The sequence below is a fragment of the Sceloporus occidentalis genome, unplaced genomic scaffold (assembly GCF_023333645.1).
Source record: "Sceloporus occidentalis isolate IW3139 unplaced genomic scaffold, rSceOcc1.0.p SCAF_89, whole genome shotgun sequence".
NCBI classification, from domain to species: Eukaryota; Metazoa; Chordata; class Lepidosauria; order Squamata; family Phrynosomatidae; genus Sceloporus; species Sceloporus occidentalis.
In genome coordinates this window covers 2,121,714-2,143,745 of record NW_028317069.1, presented here as the reverse complement: position 1 = coordinate 2,143,745, position 22,032 = coordinate 2,121,714, and the positions used below count along the sequence as shown (strand labels likewise).

Below are 22,032 nucleotides of genomic sequence, written 5' to 3'. Positions count from 1 at the left end.
GAAGAAGCCCTCAGCCCATAAAAAGATTGTGTTACTGAGCATAACCCAGACCGAAAAACTCTTCCCTTTTAAATAATCCAGATAAAAAATATCCTTCCTCCCGCCACACATGATCAAGCTTGCCCAGGTAGGGTGAGTAAGATGAGGACACCCAACTCTTGGCCAAAAAGCTTCCATATCTGAAGAAGGAGATTATTTAACTTGTCATTTAATGTCCAACCATGTCTTCTAGTCCACCTTTCCATGGACGTCAGTCACTCATGGGTTTCCTACGTATGGTATTATATTTCCTATGTGTTCTTCCTGCTATTTCTGAATACTTAGAATGTTGACTGCTTCAGGAAAAGTTCTCATAGAAAACAACCAAGAATTGTGATGGAATAAATGGTTCTTAATAGTATGGAAGTAATGCTACTAAACAGCCCTCTAAAATAAAGTGATGGAAAAACACCGGGTACCATACCCGTGTCTCCCAAAATAACCAACCCTTTTCCAGAAAGTGGTTGAGTTGTGTGGATGGCTACCGAAACTTATTGAAACTGCTGGCTGTATTCAATTACCGAAAGAATGATCAATACTATTGTCCATTACTGCAATAATTGAGTGACAAAGCCTCAGGGTACGGTGATGGAAGGGCTGCTCAATGATGTTGAAAAAAATAGCTTAGTAGCATTAATTGTATAAATGCCCCCAAAGGGTAATCGTCGCCTGGAAATCACTTTGCTTATCCCCGTAAGATAGATAAACAATACAGTATCAGGTGACTTCATTTTCTTTTTTTAATGCATAGTCCCACTGCATAAGAATTCTACCATTTGAAGAGAATGGTCTGCATACAACCTATATAATATGTATATATATCTATATGTATTACATTCCTTTCGGCTGTGGCTATTGTGATAGGGACAATAGAGATTATGTTTGCTACTTGGAGCTTCCTTAGTGACTTGTTACAATATTCCATTAGGATGCGTTTACACAATATGATTTGCAGTGACATTTAAGATATCTACAGAGCTGAGCTCTTTATCATAGTATGATACTTAGTAGTGATATTCTATATGCCCTGTACCTTAACCAAAGGTTGTGCTGTATTATTTGTGTGTTCATGATCAAGTAATTGACCCAGATGGTGTCCATCATGTGCTGGGGCAAGTCAGTATTTTAGATCACCCAAAAAAATTGGATTAAGGGTAGTTCTTTGTAAATTGTTTTTTTTTTAATACCCCTAAGGGCTTTTATATCAGAAAAGGCAAGTACATCCCCTGTCCTATATGTCTTTATGTCTTTGTGATGAAACAAAGACCTCAGTACGTAGCCAAGAGGCATCATTTTTAACATTGTCGAAGTCCCGGGAATATGGACATCATCTGGCTAATCATGAAATATGTGAATTACAATATGTTTGCGACAGGTTTTATGGTCCAGTGGGTTAAAATGTGTGAATTTAGGATAAGCAGAGGTGCCCTGCCAATTTTGCGTTAAAATTGTGGGCAGTTTAATTCCTCGTTGATATTGAAGCCAAATGCCAAATAAATGACAATGCATATATTTCCACATCTGATATATTCATTTTCTTTATTGCAGGTTTGTATCCGGTGTTTGAGGAGGAATACTTGGCTCTAAGGTTTCCAGCTAAGCATATGTATGGCTCGATTAAAGCTACAGCCTCTTTCCTCCTTGTTTCTCCACTTTGGACTTGCTACCTTTATCCTGTTCCTTCAGAGTTTGCATGTTGATGCAGCTGACTCTGGACCTTCTCCAAGCTCTGGACAAAACAACACATGCTCAGGGTCCTATGATTGTAAGCCAGGGGTAATTTTACCAATATGGTACCCAGAGAACCCATCCCTCGGGGACAAAATTGCCAGAGTCATTGTGTACTTTGTGGCAATGATCTACATGTTTCTTGGCGTGTCTATCATCGCCGACAGATTTATGGCATCCATAGAGGTCATAACATCACAGGAACGCGAGATTGTCATAAAAAAGTCAAATGGAGAGACATCTACAACAACTATCCGGGTCTGGAATGAGACAGTGTCCAACTTAACCCTCATGGCTCTTGGCTCCTCTGCGCCTGAAATCCTCTTATCTCTGATTGAGGTATGCGGCCATGGATTTGTTGCTGGAGACCTTGGTCCTTCTACCATTGTTGGAAGTGCAGCTTTTAATATGTTTATCATTATTGCTATCTGTGTGTATGTTATACCAGATGGGGAAGTCAGGAAGGTCAAACACCTTCGAGTATTTTTTGTCACAGCTGCATGGAGCATCTTTGCCTACATTTGGCTATATATGATTCTTGCCGTGTTTTCGCCAGGAGTGGTTCAAATCTGGGAAGGTTTACTCACCTTATTCTTTTTCCCCATATGTGTGGTCCTTGCCTGGGTGGCTGACAGACGTCTCCTCTTCTACAAATACATGCATAAAAGGTATCGCACTGACAAACACCGGGCAATCATGATTGAGACAGAAGCAGAGCATCCCAAAGGTATTGAAATGGATGGCAAGGTGATGAATTCTCACTTCCTTGATGGAAATCTGTTAAACATGGATGGGAAAGAAGTGGACGAATCCCGTAAAGACATGATTAGAATCCTTAAGGATTTAAAGCAAAAACATCCAGAGAAAGACTTGGATCAGTTAGTAGAAATGGCCAACTACTATGCTTTATCTCACCAACAAAAAAGTAGAGCATTTTACCGCATACAGGCCACCAGAATGATGACAGGAGCCGGTAATATCCTGAAAAAGCATGCTGCAGAGCAGTCAAAGAGGAGCCCGAGCAGGCCTGATTTATGCTTAGAGGAATCAGAAGAGTTTGTGTCGAAGATTTCGTTTGACCCTTGTTCCTATCAGTGTCTTGAAAACTGTGGTGCTGTCTTGTTAACGGTGGTGAGAAAGGGAGGGGACGTATCAAAGATGGTCATGGTGGACTATAAAACCGAAGACGGCTCTGCCAATGCTGGTGCTGATTACGAGTTCACGGAGGGAACTATGGTTTTTAAACCTGGAGAAACCCAAAAAGAGTTCTCAGTTGGGATCATAGATGATGACATATTTGAAGAAGATGAGCATTTCTTTGTAAGGCTTGGCAACGTCCGAGTAGTTGAGGCTCCAGAACCAGTGGAGCTCAACAGTTTTAGCTATCCAAAAGTGGTTTTATGCCCACCATATGTTGCATCAGTAACTATCTTGGATGATGATCATGCCGGCATTTTTACGTTTGAATGCGACATCATACGTGTGAGTGAAAGCATTGGCGTGATGGAGGTTAAAGTTCTTAGGACATCTGGCGCCCGTGGCACTGTCATAGTTCCTTTCAGGACGATAGAAGGGACTGCAAAAGGAGGTGGAGAAGACTTTGAAGATGCATATGGGGAGCTAGAGTTTAAGAATGACGAAACTGTGTAAGTAACCAACTTTTGTTTACCTTTAAATGTATTAATACTGGAATCAAGAGATAAGTAATTGTTTTATACAAGCGATTATTTCCATACAATGTTTATTTTTCTCCTTGGCTATTCTTATGCCTGGAGAAGTTTAGAAGAGTTTGTTAATCTCTGTTCCCAATACCTGATACCCTGGGGTTTTGCTCAGTTGAGGTGTCTTGTTGGGATTATGTAATGCAAGTGAGCACTACAATGTGTTCTTGTTACCATGGAATCTCTCTGCTGATTGAATGATTCCACTCGTTTCTATGGTGATAAAATCACTTTTCAAACTTTACACCACAACTTAAATGTATACATCTGTTGGTTTTTGATAACATTGAATGTTTTATGGAATCGTAATGGGTTCTTGAAATCATTGTATCCCAGCAAAGTTTCATACTATGTTAGGGGCCACACACATACATTTCCCTCTGTAACAATTACTTTAAAAGTGCTTGGAATAGCCTTATGCTTGGTTTCTAGTGTTTAGAATATAAAAGCGGTATCAGTATTTACCCAGAGCTGTTATTAAGTTCAGTACAATAAATTAAACTTTACAGATTAAAGTAAGTTTCCCATCCTGTTATGAGAAAACCTGTGAACTACACAGGGAAGGGAAATTAAAACTATCTTCTAGGGGAGGGGCTTCGTGAAGGGGGCTGGACTAGTCCCAGACTGTCTTTAGTTGGTTGTCCCCTGCCCAGAAAGAAGAAACTGACCTGGAGACCCAGGGAAGCAAAGCTTTACCCGGAGACTCCATGTGAACCTGGAGGGTTCCCATGTGATTATCATGGTTTACATAACAATTTTTTCCCGTTATGTTAATTTTACCTTTTTGCCAAGTTGCTGATGCATTTTGGTGGCAACTTTTCTGGTCGTCGCAGCGTTTGCAAATGCGGGATGTGATTGAAGGAGCAGATTTCAATACAGTAAATAGGTATACTAGATTTGCTCTCCTTTGCCATAGAACTTTGCTTTACTCCAGTAAAATACCCCTTACTTTTAAACCTAGTATCTCCAAAATAGTTTGTCTCTAAGAGAACCATCTATTTACCCTTACCTTATGAAACCATCTCGTTCAGGTTTTTCCTTTATCTTTGTCGGTTAATGTGTTGTCGTATTTTCTGGTCCAAGTAGTTGAGGATGGCCTTATTCCGTCGATCTTTACCGGCTATATGTACTGTTGACTGTAAAGATACATTTAAAAGAAAGAGGCTGTGGAAGACATCTCCTTGTAGCAAAAGACAGAAGAGATCTACCACTTTACCGGTCCTAAAGATTTGTCTCTATAGATCGCAAGGCCTTCTATACCATTTCTGGCTTCCTTTGATAGGATGGGGTCAGGCGAAGCAAGAGGCTTCCGAGACAATAACATTATTATGCTAGTTCTTCCAACTTTTACCACGTTATCCCAGCTGCGCCAAGGCCATCAGGTCCTTTATTTTGAACTTAATATCTCCCAAGCATTTATACTGATTACAAAACAAGCCGAGGCACGTTTTAATAATTTATTGATAAAAGTGGTAAGTGGACAGTTTGCTCTAGGACACCATCTACAGCTGACGCAGGCTGTAGCTGTCATGCCATAAAAGAATGTGCCACAAATGGGATCTTAACATTGTAACTATTATACCACGTGTTCCTCTTTAGAGAGCCTCTTATGTCCCATTTCTGTTTGGCGTACTAAAAAAAAAATAATAATTAGCATTCATGAGTTTCAAGTTGATATCCGTACCAGTAGGCACTACAAAGAGAGGCTTCGTAGTCCCTTTAATGCATATGACGGCTGCATGGTCCCTTTAAATACAAGGTGCCTTTAACTGGAGGGATCCATAATTAACAAAGCATTACGCTCGAAGGCTTTTATTCTGCTTAATGGAAAATTAATACAGATGGTTGTGCTGTTGTAGTTCACTTTCTGGTTTCTTGGCACCAAGTAGGATGTTTAAATAAAAGTAACACATGCAAAGTGTGGACGCCTGTCGTGTGGGTGGCATGGAGTTAGCGGGGTACGCGACTGTCCCATGTGAGCGCTGAAGCAAGTTGGCAATTGGCTCATTTCAAAGCATAGCAATGCCAAAAAAGCCTGTGGTGCCTGCCAGTGGAAACGGGATGATGACTAGTTCAGCCGCGATGATTATGATTCAGCAGAGCGTACAGTGTGTAATCTATTGTTTGGAACAGTTACAGCTCAAGGAAAAGAAAAGTCCAAGTCTTAATGAATCTTGTCATGTCTATAAATATCTGGTTATCTGGCCATATATGAGTCACTATTAAGGACTTCTTTTGTACAAGTTTTATACAAATGTATATTTCATGCAGGAGATAGAAACATGGAATGTGGCTACAGATCAGACCCATTCGGCCCATCTAGACTGCCCATTTTGCCTGCTGTAAAGACTCCGACCATAATCAGTCGTTGGTCATATGCCTATCCCATGTATAGTATGTTTAAATCCCCTCGCTGTATTGGCTGTAAAATGTTTATTGGTGGGCTGTTATTAGGTTTTTATGCTCGTATCTAGCTGGTGGCCACACACCAGAGAACCTTATCGGCAGACCGGGTGCGTATGGAGTAATGTTTGGGCATTTGCTCTGTGTGCCAGACGGAAGGTTCCAGACGTATCGCAGGTTGGGGAACCCACTGTAAGTAAAAGGGGGGACATATAAGAAAATAAACTACTTGATGGGGGAGTTAAAAGAAGAGGCGCAACAAAGAGGAAGATAAATATCAGGTGCGAGTAAGAGACACTGGAGGAGCAATGAAATGCCGGGTGGGTTGAAAGCTGAAGGCTTCTTCCGAGGACATGGGCATGTTGGGTAATATATGGTGTGGTTGGCTCATGTAAATGTAACCAACCTCTCCGTTTCCATCCGTGTGATGAATGTGGGTGTCCTTGCTTCATTTTTTTTGGCTTATGGGACTCTACGGACTCTTCTCCCTGCTATCGGCTGTAATATAATACACATTCAGGAACTGTACCAGAGCCAGAGAATTTCAATCTCTTGGCCTTGCATGACATGACTGGTGAGGATACACAGACATGCGTGTGCCGGACAGCAAGAGCTAGCATAATTAGAATGTTCTTTTATTCTACACGGATGGCTTCGTTCCAGCTTAGAAGAACTTGCTGATGTTAGTTATTAAGTTTCAGATGACACTGGTGTGCCTATGACATCATACTCTGATGCCATGCAGTGCCCTTGTTATAAGGGTCATGGTGTGACATCACGGAGCGTTTTGTTAGCATAATCGCAAGTTGTTTGGACGAATTCCAACTGTTTTTCGAACTGTTGGCGGTTATGCTTGTCAGATAATACAACAAACAAAAACCTTTCAGATAATAGTGACAAGATGAGGCTTTTTTATGACAAATGCAAAAATAGAAAAGAATAGAATTTTTTTTTATGGATCAAACTATGGACAGGATCCATATGGTCCATGCAAATGTATGGTCTAGCTCCGTGTAGGCCCCAAAAAGTTCAACACAGTGGCGTCTGTTCACTAAATGCAGCCCCAAGTGAGCTTCTGCTGCAGGACGAGCTTGGCTTACCTCGTATAGTTTAGCGTTAACTAGTTCATTTCTTCTAAGTCTCCTCGTCCATTGAACTATACATTATACAGGGCCAGTATAGCCCATGATGCTGGAGAAACCTGTCAGTGACAGTTCTTCATAATGAATAGCAGAGTGAGAGAGTTAATAAAACAAAAACCCACAACTCTCCCTTTAGTGAATAAACCTCAGCGAGCCATCAGAACATCCCTACATCAGCAGTAATCAGAATTAAATGCTGACTTTGTAAACCACTTAGTTTTAAGGGTTCTCACGGCGGCACAGAAAACATTACATTTTTTGGAAACCAACCTCTCCAAGGAAATGTTTTCTTTGTCCAAGTGCTTTTAAAACTGTCCTCCTGAACTGTTCATATCTGACAACACATCAAAAAGCTGTTTTAAGTGGAACCCTCCATCTGTGACAGACACAGCCGCGGTAACATTATTTCCCTCGTGTTCCGAGGATGCTGAGTGAGGGACTACTATACAAGTCAAATTCCATTTCTGAGAAGAATGTCGCATATACGAGTCAAGTTTTTTGGTCTCTAATGCCCTCTGCGTATTTCTTTCCACGTGCCCACAGTCCTCAAGGATTCTCGAGCATAAAAGACTTATAATTACGGAAGTCCATAAGAACATGACTGCTTTGTAACACGCCACTGTTATGGTTAATTATATATGTGACACGCAGATTATACAGGTGTTCTTGCCGTGTAAGAGCCCTGAATAAGTGAGACCTTGTTTGCATAATTACAGGGATGTATGTGCTGCTCCATGGGGCAGGCAGACGCCCGCAGAGTGGCAGCGCTGGGAGCGAGATGGATTTCTACTGCGTGGTCCGCCACGGGGCGCGTGATCATTGACAGAGCTGATGTCTGATTGAAATCTATGAGTTGGGGGCTACTAGAGCATACCTGCCAACTTTAACCTCCCTCCCCCCCACCCCGGTGAAATGTTCATCGTCGGAATGAAAAAGAGGTATTTGCTGCCAGCAGGGGTAGGGTGCGGTGATTAACATGTACACATCTCTGGTGATAGTGGGAACCCCTGACAAGTAGAATGGCAACCTTGGACAGAGCCTGGAGATGCAGAGGCTGTTTTTAAAAAAAAAATGATGTAAGAGGAATATAAATATCAGCCGGCTAGTGGCCGCCTTTCATCCAGAGGTCTGGAGTGTATTAGCACCTGGTTGGTCTGATCGCGTTTCAGCCGCGAGGAAAGCATTCCCGGTACATCAGCAAGTGGCCCGGAATAGAGCAGCCAGGCTGATCTTGGGTCTACATTTAAAAAAACACATGAACGAAAACCCCTTAACCCCTGCCTGTACAGACTGCAGCTGCCAGTCTCTTTTATAAATTCCAGATCATGAAATCGTCTGATTAAAAAAAAATATGTATATGTTTTGATTGGAAACAGCTTCAACAATAACCTATTTCATACTTACTAGAAGTCCTGATTTGTCTAGGACTGCTTGGGAACTTAACATAAGCAATGACTTGTAGGTGCAAACTAGCAAGGGTTGCTGTTGAGGGACCTTATTACCTTGCCCTGCTTCCAGCATTTGTCAGACCTTACTAAGCATACTAACACCCCCCCACACCCTAATATTTCAGGGTCCAAATCAGTTCACCTGTTGTTTGGGGGGGGGGGCAAGAAACAAGGATGAGGCCAGGTTGGAGGAGGTCTTACAGCTCATGGACTGGTCAGAGAAGATCAGAAGATCTCCCCAAATAGCCCATGATCTCCTCTGCTGGCAAAAGCAGGACAGTGGGGCAGCTGCCTGAAACCACATGGCAGTCGCAAAAAATCCTGACTGTTGGGAGATATGAGAATGAAGAATCTGAACCTTCATGATTCTGTGTGAAGGTATATCTATGTACCCTGAACCTCAAAAGAATATCGTGAGTCAGGGTAATGTTATGAGGCTGACTGCATATTGTGGAGGCGGAGACAGTACAAAAAAGGATTGTTTACAGTAAGGACAATAAAGATGTGAAAGGCACTACCGACAGAGGTTGTGTTATCAGATCCAATAGATGTCTTTAAATATAATATATAATATGATGAATATACATGGATATAATATGTTATAAGGACAGAATTAGTTATAGCTGTTGATTCAGAAATTGGATCCTATTTTGGAGTTCAGAAGGAATTTTTCTCCATTTTGAGGCTCAGTTGGGTTCTTTGTCTTCTTCTGGATCAACAGGGGAGTTGAACTTGATGGACTTATGTCCATTACGATGTTGCGTGCATTTTCTTGTCCCAGCAAGGGAGCATCCAGGGCCGTAGGAAGGGTGAGGCGAGAGAGGCATTCGCCTCAGGCGCAGCTGCGAGGGGGCGCACAGCCACTCGATCAGCAGCCTGCAGGACTGGTTGGGGAGCTCATGGATCTCCCGAACCAGCCCAACATTAGGGAGCATGAGATCTGTCACTTCAGACCTCGGCTTCTGTGCTCCGTAATGACTACATAGTGACTACATAGTGATAAGGGAGCTCTAAAGCCTCTGCTGGAGCCTGGAGTGACAGACCTTGTGCTCCCAAAATTGGATGGAGGATGGAAGATGAGAAAGATAAGAGATGGGGAGAAAAAGTTGTAAGGGCAGTGTATGTGTGTATATACGTGTGTGTTTGTAAGCTTGTGTGTGTATGGGCAGGTGTGTGTAAGAGCAGTGTAGGTATTTGTGTGTTTGTAAGCTGGTGTGTGTATGTGTATGTGCATATGTGTGTGTAAAGGCAGGGGTGTGTAAGAGCAGTGTATGTGTATATGCGTGTTCATGGGCAAGTGTGTGTAAAGGCAGTTTGTATGGGCAGATGTGTGTAAGAGCAGTGTACGTGTTTGTTAATGGGCAGGTGTGTGTAAGGGCAGTGTATGTGTATATGTGTGTTTATGGACTGTCATGTGTAAGGGCAGTGTATGTGTATATGCATGTTTATGGGCAGGTGTGTGTAAAGGCAGCATGGAAGGGCAGTGTATGTGTATATGTGTGTTTATGGGCAGGTATGTGTAAAGTCACTGTATATGGACAGTCGTGTGTAAGGGCAGTGTATGTGTATATGTGTGTTTATGGGCAGGTATGTGTAAAGGTAGTGTAGGGCAGTCATGTGTAAGGGCAGTTTATATGCGTGTTTATCTGCAGGATTGTGTAAGGGCAGTGTATGTGTATATATGTGTTAATGGGCAGGTGTGTGTATATGTATGTTTATGGACAGTCGTGTATAAGGGCAGTGTGTGTATATGTGTGTTTATGGACAGTCGTGTGTAAGGGCAGTGTATGTGTATATGTGTGTTTATGGACAGGTGTGTGTCAGGGCAGTGTATGTGTATATGTGTGTTTATGGACAGGTGTGTGTAAGGGCAGTGTATGTGTATATGTGTGTTTATGGACAGGTGTGTGTACGGTAGTGTATGTGTATATGTGTGTTTATGGGCAGGTGTGTGTAAGGGCAGTGTATGTGTATATGTGTGTTTATGGACAGGTGTGTGTACGGGGAGTGTATGTGTATATGTGTGTTTATGGGCAGTCGTGTGTAAGGGCAGTGTGTGTATATGTGTGTTTATGGACAGTCGTGTGTGTAAAGGCAGCATGGAAGGGCGGTATATGTGTGTTTATGGGCAGGTATGTGTAAAGGCACTGTATATGGGCAGTTTATATACGTGTTTATCTGCAGGAGTGTGTAAGGGCAGTGTATGTGTATATATGTGTTAATGGGCAGGTGTGGGTAAGGGCAGTGTATGTGTATATGTGTGTTTATGGACAGGTGTGTGTAAGGGCAGTGTATGTGTATATCTGTGTTTATGGACAGGTGTGGGTAAGGGCAGTGTATGTGTATATGTGTGTTTATGGACAGGTGTGTGTAAGGACAGTGTATGTGTATCTGTGTGTTTATGGGCAGTCGTGTATAAGGGCAGTGTATGTGTATATGCATGTTTATGGGCAGGTGTGTGTAAAGCCAGTGTATGTGTATATGCGTTTTCATGGGCAAGTGTGTGTTAAGGCAGTTTGTATGGGCAGGTGTGTGTAAGGGCAGTGTATGTGAATATGCGTGTTTATGGGCAATTGTGTGTAAAGGCAGTTTGTATGGGCAGCTGTGTGTAAGGGCAGTGTTTGTGTTTGTTAATGGGCAGGTGTGTGTAAGGGCAGTGTATGTGTATATGTGTGTTTATGGGCAGGTGTGTGTAAAGGCAGCATGGAAGGGCAGTGTATGTGTATATGTGTGTTTATGGGCAGGTATGTGTTAAAGGTAGTGTAGGGCAGTCGTGTGTGTAATGGCAGTTTATATGCGTGTTTATCTGCAGGAGTGTGTAAGGGCAGTGTATGTGTATATATGCGTTAATGGGCAGGTGTGTGTATATGTATGTTTATGGACAGTCGTGTGTAAGGCAGTTTGTGTATATGTGTGTGTAAGGGCAGTGCATATGTATATGTGTGTTTATGGGCAGGTGTGTGTAAGGGCAGTGTATGTGTATATGCGTATTTATGGGCAGGTGTGTTTAAAGCCAGTGTATGTGTATATGCGTGTTTATGGGCAGGTGTGTGTGAGGGCAGTGTATGTGTACATGTGTGTAAGGGCAGGTGTGTGTAAGGGCAGTGTATGTGTATATGTGTGTTTATGGGCAGGTGTGTGTAAGCCCCCCGCTAGGTACGTGTGTTTATGGACAGTCATGTGTAAGGGCAGTGTATGTGTGTTTATGGGCAGGTGTGTGTAAGGACAGTGTATGTGTATATGTGTGTTTATGGGCAGGTGTATGTATATGTGTGTTTATGGGCAGGTGTGTGTAAGGGCAGTGTATGTGTATATGTGTGTGTAAGGGCAGTGTAAATAAAATAGCCTCTGTAAAAAAATAGCTGAGGGGCACAATTTTCCATTCTTGCTTCCGCTGCAGAAGGAGTTAGCTAGCATCGGAGGGTTGCTGTGTATTGTGATCCATACGTGGTGTTGTATATTACAAACATTATGTCTTCAGCATATGACTCGGTGACTCCATTCTCCACATTTTCTAAATGTATCCTTTTCACCAATATGTAAAAAGGCAGAATTTGTTCTAAGAGCTTATAGAGCAATTTGAAGATTTTGGAAGGCAATCAAGGGCAATTGTAATAAGGGGATTTTACAAACTCAGATGATACGAAAGGAAATAAATGAGGGCAAATAAAATAAGTGAGAGAGTTGGACTAAATAAGACCAGAACTGTGTTTGAAAGGAAGACATATTATTTTAATCTTATTTTCTTCCCCTACCCTGGAAACATTTCTGTGCTAATAATGGAGTCTTTCTTCACTCGAAAGGGATGAATGACATTAACGGGTAGCAATTGATAATTCGTATTTAGAACTGAATGTTATTGTTAAGTAACATTTACAGTGTTTGGCACATTCTCTACTTCTTAACATATCAGATTCAGATGACCAAAGAAAGACAGAATCAAAACCTGGCACTGACTTAATCAGCCGAACGCTTCAACACTTCAAAGGGAGAGCAGTTTGATTTTTCTCCAAATCTTTTAGGAGATCTGGATCATTATTGATCTCTTCCAGTAAGAAGAGATGAACTGTATCTACTTTGTGTGTGCACGTTACAAGCTTAATTTTAAAGTATTGTGGTTGCAGTTGCCTGACGAACAGACAAGGGTAGAACTTTGGGGTGTAGAAAAGTCGTTGTTGGAGTACGGCAGAATTGAGTTGAATGTGAGTTCTTTCCTGATGCTGACTGGCTGCCCAAGCAGCGGCTAGGACCATGGAAGAGACTTTCTTCCATAGCTCTGGATCTGCAGCTTCTCCCAAAAGGCAATTGCTTTGCATATTAATGTACTTACAAAGTACCTTAGTATGATTTATTTGTTTAAGAGTGTCCTTTAATGACATGCTCTGTGTTCTAGAGTATAGAAAACCATGATATTACGGCCGTAAATTTAATTATGCAGTTTTTGTGGCAAGCCTGGATCCTTTTAGCTGCAGGAAACTAGTATGTGGTCCCTGGTAAATAAAATTAATTAATGTAGCATTGTGTTATTCTCTTGGTGCATAAATGGTTAAAGAGGATCCAGTTAGTATAAGTTCTAGTATAACTTAAAGAGTAGGTGCCATGGCTAGTACTACCAGCCTTCCCGTTTACCTGGGGCTATTGGGGCTCATGGGCCGAGAGGGGACATCCTCCGATCAACCTTGATCTGCTCACTGAGGTGTGAAATCCTCGTGATGTAGCAAAGCTATGTGTCTGGATATGATGCCATAAACAGGTGTTTGGCGTCACTACCTTGCCACTTGACTTTGCCTAACCAAAAGGTGCCCTTCTCATTAATGTTTTGGTTCTCCACCAATTCAGGTTTTACTGAATGAGATAAATATATTTCATATATATATCATATGTATTTTTGAAGGTAAATTTTATAAGCCCCCCAAAAATCCCATGACAAATCAAAGGCCATTTTTTAGTCAAGAAGGATTTTTTCCTCTTCTTTGGGGCACAGTTGGGGGTTGTCTTTTGCCTTCTTCGGGATCAACAGCAGGAGTGACCTTGATGGACTTTTTTCAGCCTAAAGTTAAGATGTTCTCATCAGCATCTATAGGCGTACAGTGAATTTCCAGTACATATACGTTGCTTAGACAGGTTTATTTAGTAACTTGAGCTCCGAAATGTAAGATTCACTTAGGTTTTATTGCCACCTTTTCACCGCAGCGTTTTAAATGGCCTACACAAAAGTGATATCACATTAATGAGCCGAATATTAAAAAAAATTTCTTATCGTCCGTAGTCATAAATTCCCCGTATTCCTCGTTTCTTTATACAATGCGCCATTGTGAGTTTTTCTTGAGTGTTATTGTTACTTTGAGGCTAGCAAAGATTGAATAACAGTAGGGATCCTCTGATGCCATGCAGATCGGCAGCATGCACCTTCCATAAGAAAACCATTTAACAGCCACTGCTTGGCAAAATCGACACTATTTCACATGAAGGAAATGTAACGTTATGAAGTGTTTGAGCTTTTAAAGCTTAAATGTGCTACAAAGGGCCATTTTGAGAAAAGGTTGACAATACAACAGCAAGGAACAATGATGTATCCTATTTTTGCCAATCTCTGATTCAGCTTTGCTCATGTAAAAGCACGATCCTCGTTGACCCATGTAGTGTAGTGCTGTTAAACTACCGACCACGAGGACCACACGTGGGTCAAGAGGCTTCTTTCAAAACAAATGGAGCAGATTGAAGGAATATCCAGGTCCAGGGTTGTTTGTGACCCTTGAGAGTCCGAGATCCGTTGATAGCGGTATATAATATAGATAATAGTTAATTCCCTCTTCTCCTTGTATATGTTGGTTTATGCCTTCCAGAGGTAATCACCAGGCCCAGACTGGCCATCTGGCAAGGGAATATCTGAGAACTCTCCAGGTGTGACCAGGAGTCTCCGGATGAATCACTGCTTCCCAGGGTCTCCAGGTCACTCTTTCCACTTTACTATGCCTGCCATTCCCAATTCTCCTCCCACTCGCAGTGAAATTAATGACTAACCATCCCCCTTCTGTCACTAGCCACACCCTTATGTTTGGCTAGTCCCACCCCAGCAAAACCTCTCTCTCAAAAGGTAGCGTACCCTGGACAGTTCCCAGGTATGCCGGGGGGCCACTGGCTGGGTCCTGCTGTGTATGACCACTGGCTGGATATGAGCAGCTACACGTACACCATTTAGCAGTCTCTTAACCACTCTCTATAGGGAGCTTACAGCAGTCTAAAAGTATTGTTTCATTTCATGATGTCCACCTTATAGACTTCATGGTAATTTTCAGTTAAAATCTTATTGGTTGCCCCCCATGCGTTATTTAAGAGTATCTGAGACTCTCCAAAACTCTGACATATATCTGTCTAGGTTCACATTTTCTTTTTTCACAGTATGTACTTTTTATGCACAGAGCCGCGGGATACACCATTACTACTGGAGGATTAGGTCCTTAATCGTTGATTAATCTGGGTAGCGAGTCCCTCCGATAACTAATATGCTAACCATCTGCTCGCTGATCCTCTCTGACAGTAATATTTACTGTTGGGAAACACTTTTGTTGCAAACAGACTTGTCTGAATTATCATTGAATGAATTTTCATTCCAACAATTTGAAAGCTTGGCTGCAGACTTGGACGAGTTCACTGCTACTGAATATTGTAGTGTAATAAACTTGAGTTAGAAAAGAAAATAAATAAATATATATATATATATATATATATATATATAAATGGGGAATAATTTTATTTATTTCATATAATAGTGAATTCTGTAAGATGAGACTAACAACTAATTAAGGTTTGATTTCCTACCTTAGGAGAAATGGGTGGAATAGATGGGTCATCAAAATTCTATGTTTCTATGTTGTTTAGTATATAGTGCCTTCCGCATCCCCGCATGCTGTCCCTTTAATCACAAACATATGGATTATTGGTGGTTATACTTCATCTAAACAAGACTTAGGAAGGATAGCGAGTCAAACAAAGTCACAACTTTCTGAAGAATTTCTGGTGCTACAATGTGGTGGTGGCACTTTTTAATGTACGTGGAAAATGGATGATTAATAATAGCAAAGAAATAGATGTAATTTAATATTTGTCCAAAGAACTGGTAGCCAGACCGTACATGTTTAAAGGGCTGTGTCTTTTTCGTCATAGCTACAAGAGAAACGGTCAGGTCGGCAGGGACATTCTGTTGGTTGCTATCGTGATAAGAGCGCTTTTCAAACTTTATATCAAAATAACTTGATAGATGATGATGAGGAGATCACCAAGAGGTTCTCCCGACCTCTGGAGGTCCTGACTCTTGTAGACCCAGTATGTTTTCATAATTGAGCTTCATTATTTCTAAGCCTTTGTGTTAAACATGGGCAGGACTGGCCCTTTGGCACTCTGGGTGCTGTTGACCATCGACACCCCATGCTCGCCCTATCTGGAGAAGGATAATCTTGGCTTTGTCTTTGTCTGTGTCTAATTATTAATTTATAATGGACTCTACGCTTCGTTCCCCAAATATCTTTATTCCACCATATCGTGGTTGGGAATCAGTGGCGAGAATCGTCCGATAGTCTTCTTCAGCACATCATTTTTATTTTGTTTTTAGTGCATATTAAAATGCAGATAACTTAAATATGCTTTTTTCTTTAAACATTTCTTAAAGGGTCCCTTTAAGCAATTATGCTAAGTGAAGAATTCAGCTTCATATGGATCTGATTTGTCCTTCTCTGTTATGTAGAGTTTAAAAAGTCCGCCTTGAGAGCTGTCAGTAAGATTTCTTAGTAGTTTTTCTTCACGTCGTTCCTTTTGGCTTTGAGACTTCACTTCTCTGCCATTCCTTACTCAAGAGGAAGGAGGACACAGCCAAGGTGGTAATGAAGAGGATGTCAAATTATATTATTATAGCAGCCTCTAACGTGTGCACGGGAGCGCAAAACAAAGCCGGTGAAGTGATACTGATGTGCCTTTTCTATTTTTACCACCTGCCGACTCCGGCACGTTGAAAGGTTTTTATTTTAAGAAGAATTATGTTTTATGATGCATAACATATTGTAGAGGAGCAGCGGGTTATCTTTAGCTCCCGCGCAGGAAATTCTTGTTTTTAAAAGTTCCTGTTATATATGTCCCCTAAAACTTTGGCTGGAAACAGCTTAATACGGATAATGTATTAATAGGAATATGACGTGCGAAGGACGGTAGTACACCTGCTCCTAAAATGCCAATGAAAAAGGTTGGTTAGTAATCGGGGAATGTTGCTATCTTTATACCGTCAGTATTCTTCTTCTTTGGGGAGGGTGGGATGTTCTCAGCTTCAGTTAAATGTCAATAAATCCAAAAACATGCTCTAGATCTTGCATAGAAGTGGGCTATTATCAGCGACGTGTTCTGGCGTAGGCGTAGGGCGGCAGATCCAGGGGGCGGCAGTCCTCGTGGTCAGCAGATCCAGCCACCGGCAGTCCTCGTGGTCAGCAGATCCAGCCACCATCCGAATCTGTCTCTGGATAAAAACCGAAAGAAGGTGCTTAAAAAGTTGCCACTACGTCATGTGTCTCTTCCGTCGCTCTCATCACCAGCTTTCCTCTAAAACGCAGGCCTTCTGGCAGAAATAAAAGGCTGAGCAGTCGTATTATTGACCCCTTAAAATCTTAGCTTGTGTTAGTCACCAGAAGTCAACTGGAAATAAAACACATTATGTCAGAGTATTTATGCTACAAACGCTAGGAGTGTTTTGCGGTGTATATATAAGCAGACGCGGTGTATGTATGTATTGTTAGCATGTCTGGGTTTCTGTGATATCGTCTGACGTCCATCCCATGCATGTTTAAATTCCATTACTGTATTAGCCTCCGCCACTTCTGCTGGAAGCCCCCCAGGCTGATCCGAATACTCCATGCAGAGTCGGTCTTCTTAAAGCGTGACGTTTCGTTCAGGACTGGGCTGCTCAATGTTACGTCGTTGCGAGACTCTCGCATTAAACTGGAAGGGGGCAGCTGGTGGGGGGGGCATGGGGCAGTCCTCGCTTCCCCTGGACGCTTCACATGGTTTGCTGTTGGTAAACGAAACGCAGGTGCCCAATATTTCCCCCCCACATCACAGACAAGGGTTCGCCTGGTAAACAGAGTCAGTCCTGTTAGACGTCCCTGTCTCTTTCCATTTCTGCGCAGCGGCGTGGCGCTGGCTTCCGGCTAGAAAACTGTCGGAAACATTTCTCTCGTCCACCCTCTGCCAGCTCCGGAGCAGAACGTAACGTCTACTGTCTTAATTCTATCTGGGTAAGCAGTAGGCACCAGCGCAGGCAGCTTTAACCAGGTTTACCATTGTCTCAGGACAATGATTCGGAAGCCATTGGGATGGAGCGGCAGGCGGCATGGCGGTGGACTTGCAAGCATCTGTACGAAGTCTAAGGCGACGTCTAACATTAAGCAACATTATTGAAGAGATGACCCAGAGTCACATGATTAAGTCTATCATGAATTTAAGGCATCTTATCTTTTTTTTTGTTTTCTAAAACTAAAAAATTCAAATAGGGGAAATAGACAATTCAAGTAATGGCTGCATGCGCGCAGGTTGGGAATCAATCCTGGCACCCTGATAAGCATCTGATCAGTTCCATGTCTAATCTAATTTAACAGAATAACATGTTTATTCTGAATGTTTGACTGCGTTGTATTCCCCCCAACAGATAGCTGAATGTAGAGCTGTGTAAGTAAATCTCATATCAGGAGTGGAAAAAAAATGCACAGTAATTAATGGTTAGGGCATTCAGCAGGAAGCCGATTATTTATGCTTCCCAAGGAACAATATTTAAGAAAAAAAAAAAAAGAATGATTAATAATGACATCATTCCAATACTTCCTGTTAATAGAAGACCTCAAACTGTATATCTTTCTCATAACCCCTTTTGTAAACTGATTTTTATAACAATTATCTGTACTGTGTATTGAAAAAGCCCTGTGATATACATTATTTTTATACCTTCTATATACATTTCTGTACATTCCGCAATGTGTTACGTTTGTATCTTTCCATCCTGATGCGCAAAAAATAAAAATGTTAACAAAAACTAGACGCTGCAGTTAATAATGACATTTAAAAGATACAGAATAGCCGACGCCGTTGAGTAAACAATGTAATCATTTGAAATAAGGAGTTGATTCGGGATGACCAGAGCCCATTTAACACATCCATTGATGGCAATGTCTGGCTCTACACTGCCCCCTAGTGTATAAATGGGATTTAACGGCTGACACAAATCATCATTCCATGGGCTACTATTTTTTATTTAGCTCAGTGGGGTATTTTTCTAGAATAACGTTGAGTTATTGCTCTGTTGACATATGTCGGTTGACATAGTATTTAACGCGGCATCTAGTTTGGTAGATAATATTCCATACAGTAGGATCATTTGTATACTGATCCCTTATTTACTGAATGCCCATAAAACAGAATGTGATGGCAGGTAAGATCCGTCCTGACCATCTAATCTACCCGTTTTTCCTGCTGTAAAGACTCCTTTTCATACCTTGATTAATGTGGTAGCACATGCTGGTAAAGCACAAAATAAAGTGCTCAGAGCATATACTGATGCAGTCAAAGACCTAAAATGTCAGCAGAAGACTCCTGCCTGCTGATAATAGGAATGTTGGCAAGCACAGAAGCGCTACAAGGACATACACCAGCTTTAAAATATCCCTTGCCAGGAAATGAAAGCACATGTGACATCACACACTGCCATGATTTGTGTGTGCAAGTTACTAGCAGTCTCGGATGGACTGGAGGACGGACAGGGGGAATAGACAGATAAGAGATAAATGGACAGGAGGATAGACAGGAGATAAATGGACAGATGGATAGACGGATGGATAGGTGGATGGATAAATGGATAGACGGAAGGATAGGCGGATGGATAAATGGATAGATGGATGCATAGATGGATATACGATAGGCATATGGATAGTTGAACAGACGGATGGGTAGATGTTAGATGGATAGTTGGACTGATGGATGGATAGACGATAGATGGATAGTTGGACAGATGGATGGATAAACAATAGGCAGATGGACAGAAGGATGGATAGATGAACAGAGAGATGGATAGATGATAGACAAAAGCAACAACACCTAATCTGTATAAAAATGTAAATAAAAGCAAAAAAAAGTAGTAACATATATGAAAATTATAATTGAGGCAAAAATTAACAATTATAGTATCAACTTTATCTTTGATGTTGATGGTTTTCTTTGTTTTGTCTCTGTAGAGTGATCCTTGGTCATTGTACATTATTTTGGAATAAGCAGGAGGTTTTAGACCTGTTCAGTTTTAATTAAGTTCTCATCAATATTTAATTGTATCCACCATAAGAGGGATCATTGTGCCAGGTGTTTGTGGCCATAGAGTGGGAGCGTCTTGCACAGTTTATTTGTGCCAATTCGTCAAGCCCTACTGGATCTCTGTGATGAAAAACCCATGATTTTGGATGCTTAGAATGCGAACCTTTTTAAGCCATTAATATATTCGACTATCACTAATTTCCACAATAAGCATTTTCTTCCTGGACAAACGAAGCTTGTTCTTAACCCTCCAGTTTCCCAAGCTAGCGGTTTCGCTCGTGCTTTGATTCCGTGGCCATTATGGCACTTTTAATCCGTCTTGTAATTCTAAATCACTGAGTGCTTTTGACAGAAAATCATTATTTAATCAAAGCAGTCATAAAGGACAGGCTTACACTTCAGCGGCTCCGAGGCTTCTTTTTCATGGACCCCATAATCTCCCCCTCCAGCCATATTGGTGAAGCATTGTATATGGTGGGGGGGCCTCCTGGTCATCATGTGGGTTACTATCTACTTACTGGTCTTTATACACAACCTTCTATGTTATTTCAGAGTAAGCTGGGGTGATTGTGCAAGATAAAAACCTTTATGATAAGATGAGCGCTGACCGACTTGTCAGATGCAGTACAAAAGCGTAAGGCTGTTCTTATTAAATGTAACTCCGGGACACCTTACACCTCTAGAGGACCTCAGTACATGTTTACTTTGTGATTTATTGATAGCTATTTATATAACAGAGCAGGTTTTTTTTAATGAGTAATAGATTTTGTATACAAAGTTTCATTTGGAAACACGTTTCCTGCTATTTCTAAACACATCATAAAGACTGTTAGGTCTGGAGAACCCTGTGATTGCCTAATACCTGGCAAACATTCTGAGCTCCTACAAAATAGGGGCATCAGGGGAGGAAAAGAAGGCATTTGGGTCCCAAAGAGGGGCTAAAGTTGGAAGGTACGGGCAACATCTCCCTCCCTGCCCCTTCCAGCAAACCCCGCTGACCTCCCCTAAGAAGCCAGGATATTATCTCATATCTAGCTCTGTTCTCTTTCTAAGGTGGCCTGTGAAGGAGCAAATGATAAAGATATGTATGAGAAGAGGCACAGATCTGTTATCTAAGGGGAAACCGGCAACAGTCGAATGGCAAGTCTCCCTAGGTCTAAGCCTTATCAACCCTAGGCTTAACCTTTCCTGACTTCTACTACACATGATTAGTGAGTTCATCCATTGAAGTCCCCAGGAAATATTCATAAATATTGTCAAAAAGCATCAATTACACAAAATACATAAAGCACCAAAGCAGCTCATGTTTTATTTCTGCTTTAACAATGCCATTGATGGGCCATCCATTTAATATTTCCATTGTGACATAACATTGCATTTGTAAAATAGGAACTCAAAAGCCTTTCTCCTAAGTCCTCGCACACCTGATCTCAGTTTGCAGACATGAACTTTAAATATTAAAATGCCATCTGGGATCACAGGCGTAGCCAGGGCCGTAAGAAGGGTGAGGCGAGAGAGACACTTGCCTTGGGTGCAGCTGTGAGGGGCGCACAGCCGCCTGATCAGCAGCTGCAGGACTGGTTGGGGAGATCACAAACTCCTCTAACTGGCCCAACATTAGGGAACGCGAGGTCCGTTCGGCTTCCGTGCTCCCTAATCACTGCGCGCCGGCAAATTATGTCATCCCCGCGGTGTGTGTGTGTGTGGGCAGGTGTGTGTAAGAGCAGTGTAGGTATTTGTAAGCTGGTGTGTTTGTATGTGCATGTAAAGGAACTGTATGGATATACATGTGTGTGTGTATGGGCATTGGATGTGTAAAGGCAAAGTATGTGTATTTGCGTTTTAATGGGCAGATGTGTGTAAAGGCGGTGTGTATGGGCAGATGTGTGTAAAGGCGGTGTGTATGGGCAGGTGTGTGTAAAGGCAGTGTATGTTTATATGTGTGTTAATGGACAGGTATGTGTAAAGGCAGTGTGTATAGGCAGTCATGTGTAAGGGCAGTGTATGTGTATATGTGTGTTTATGGGCAGTCCTGTATAAGGGCAGTGTATGTGTGTTAATAGGCAGGTGTGTGTAAGGGCAGTGTATGTGTATATGTGTGTTTATGGGGAGTCCTTTGTAAGGGCAGTGTATGTGTTTATGCATGTTAAGGGGCAGTTGTGTGTGAGGGCAGTGTATGTGTGTTTATGGGCAGGTGTGTCTAAGGGCACTGTA

The 22,032-nt window shown here is 41.8% G+C and overlaps 1 protein-coding gene across 7 annotated transcripts in view; it reads left to right on the top strand.

The window, feature by feature from the left end:
* The first annotated feature begins 1,647 nt into the window (after nt 1-1,647).
* The window catches only part of LOC149284693 (sodium/calcium exchanger 3-like), a 47,153-nt gene continuing 26,768 nt past the window's right edge, over nt 1,648-22,032 (top strand). For 5 of the 7 annotated variants that reach the window (XM_089496273.1, XM_089496272.1, XM_089496270.1 and 2 more), the window contains exon 1: nt 1,648-3,413. In XM_089496273.1, the coding sequence (XP_089352399.1) occupies nt 1,648-3,413 (1,766 nt within the window). The remainder of the gene's footprint in view (nt 3,414-22,032) is intronic. The other 2 variants (XM_089496275.1, XM_089496274.1) reach the window with 1 other exon arrangement.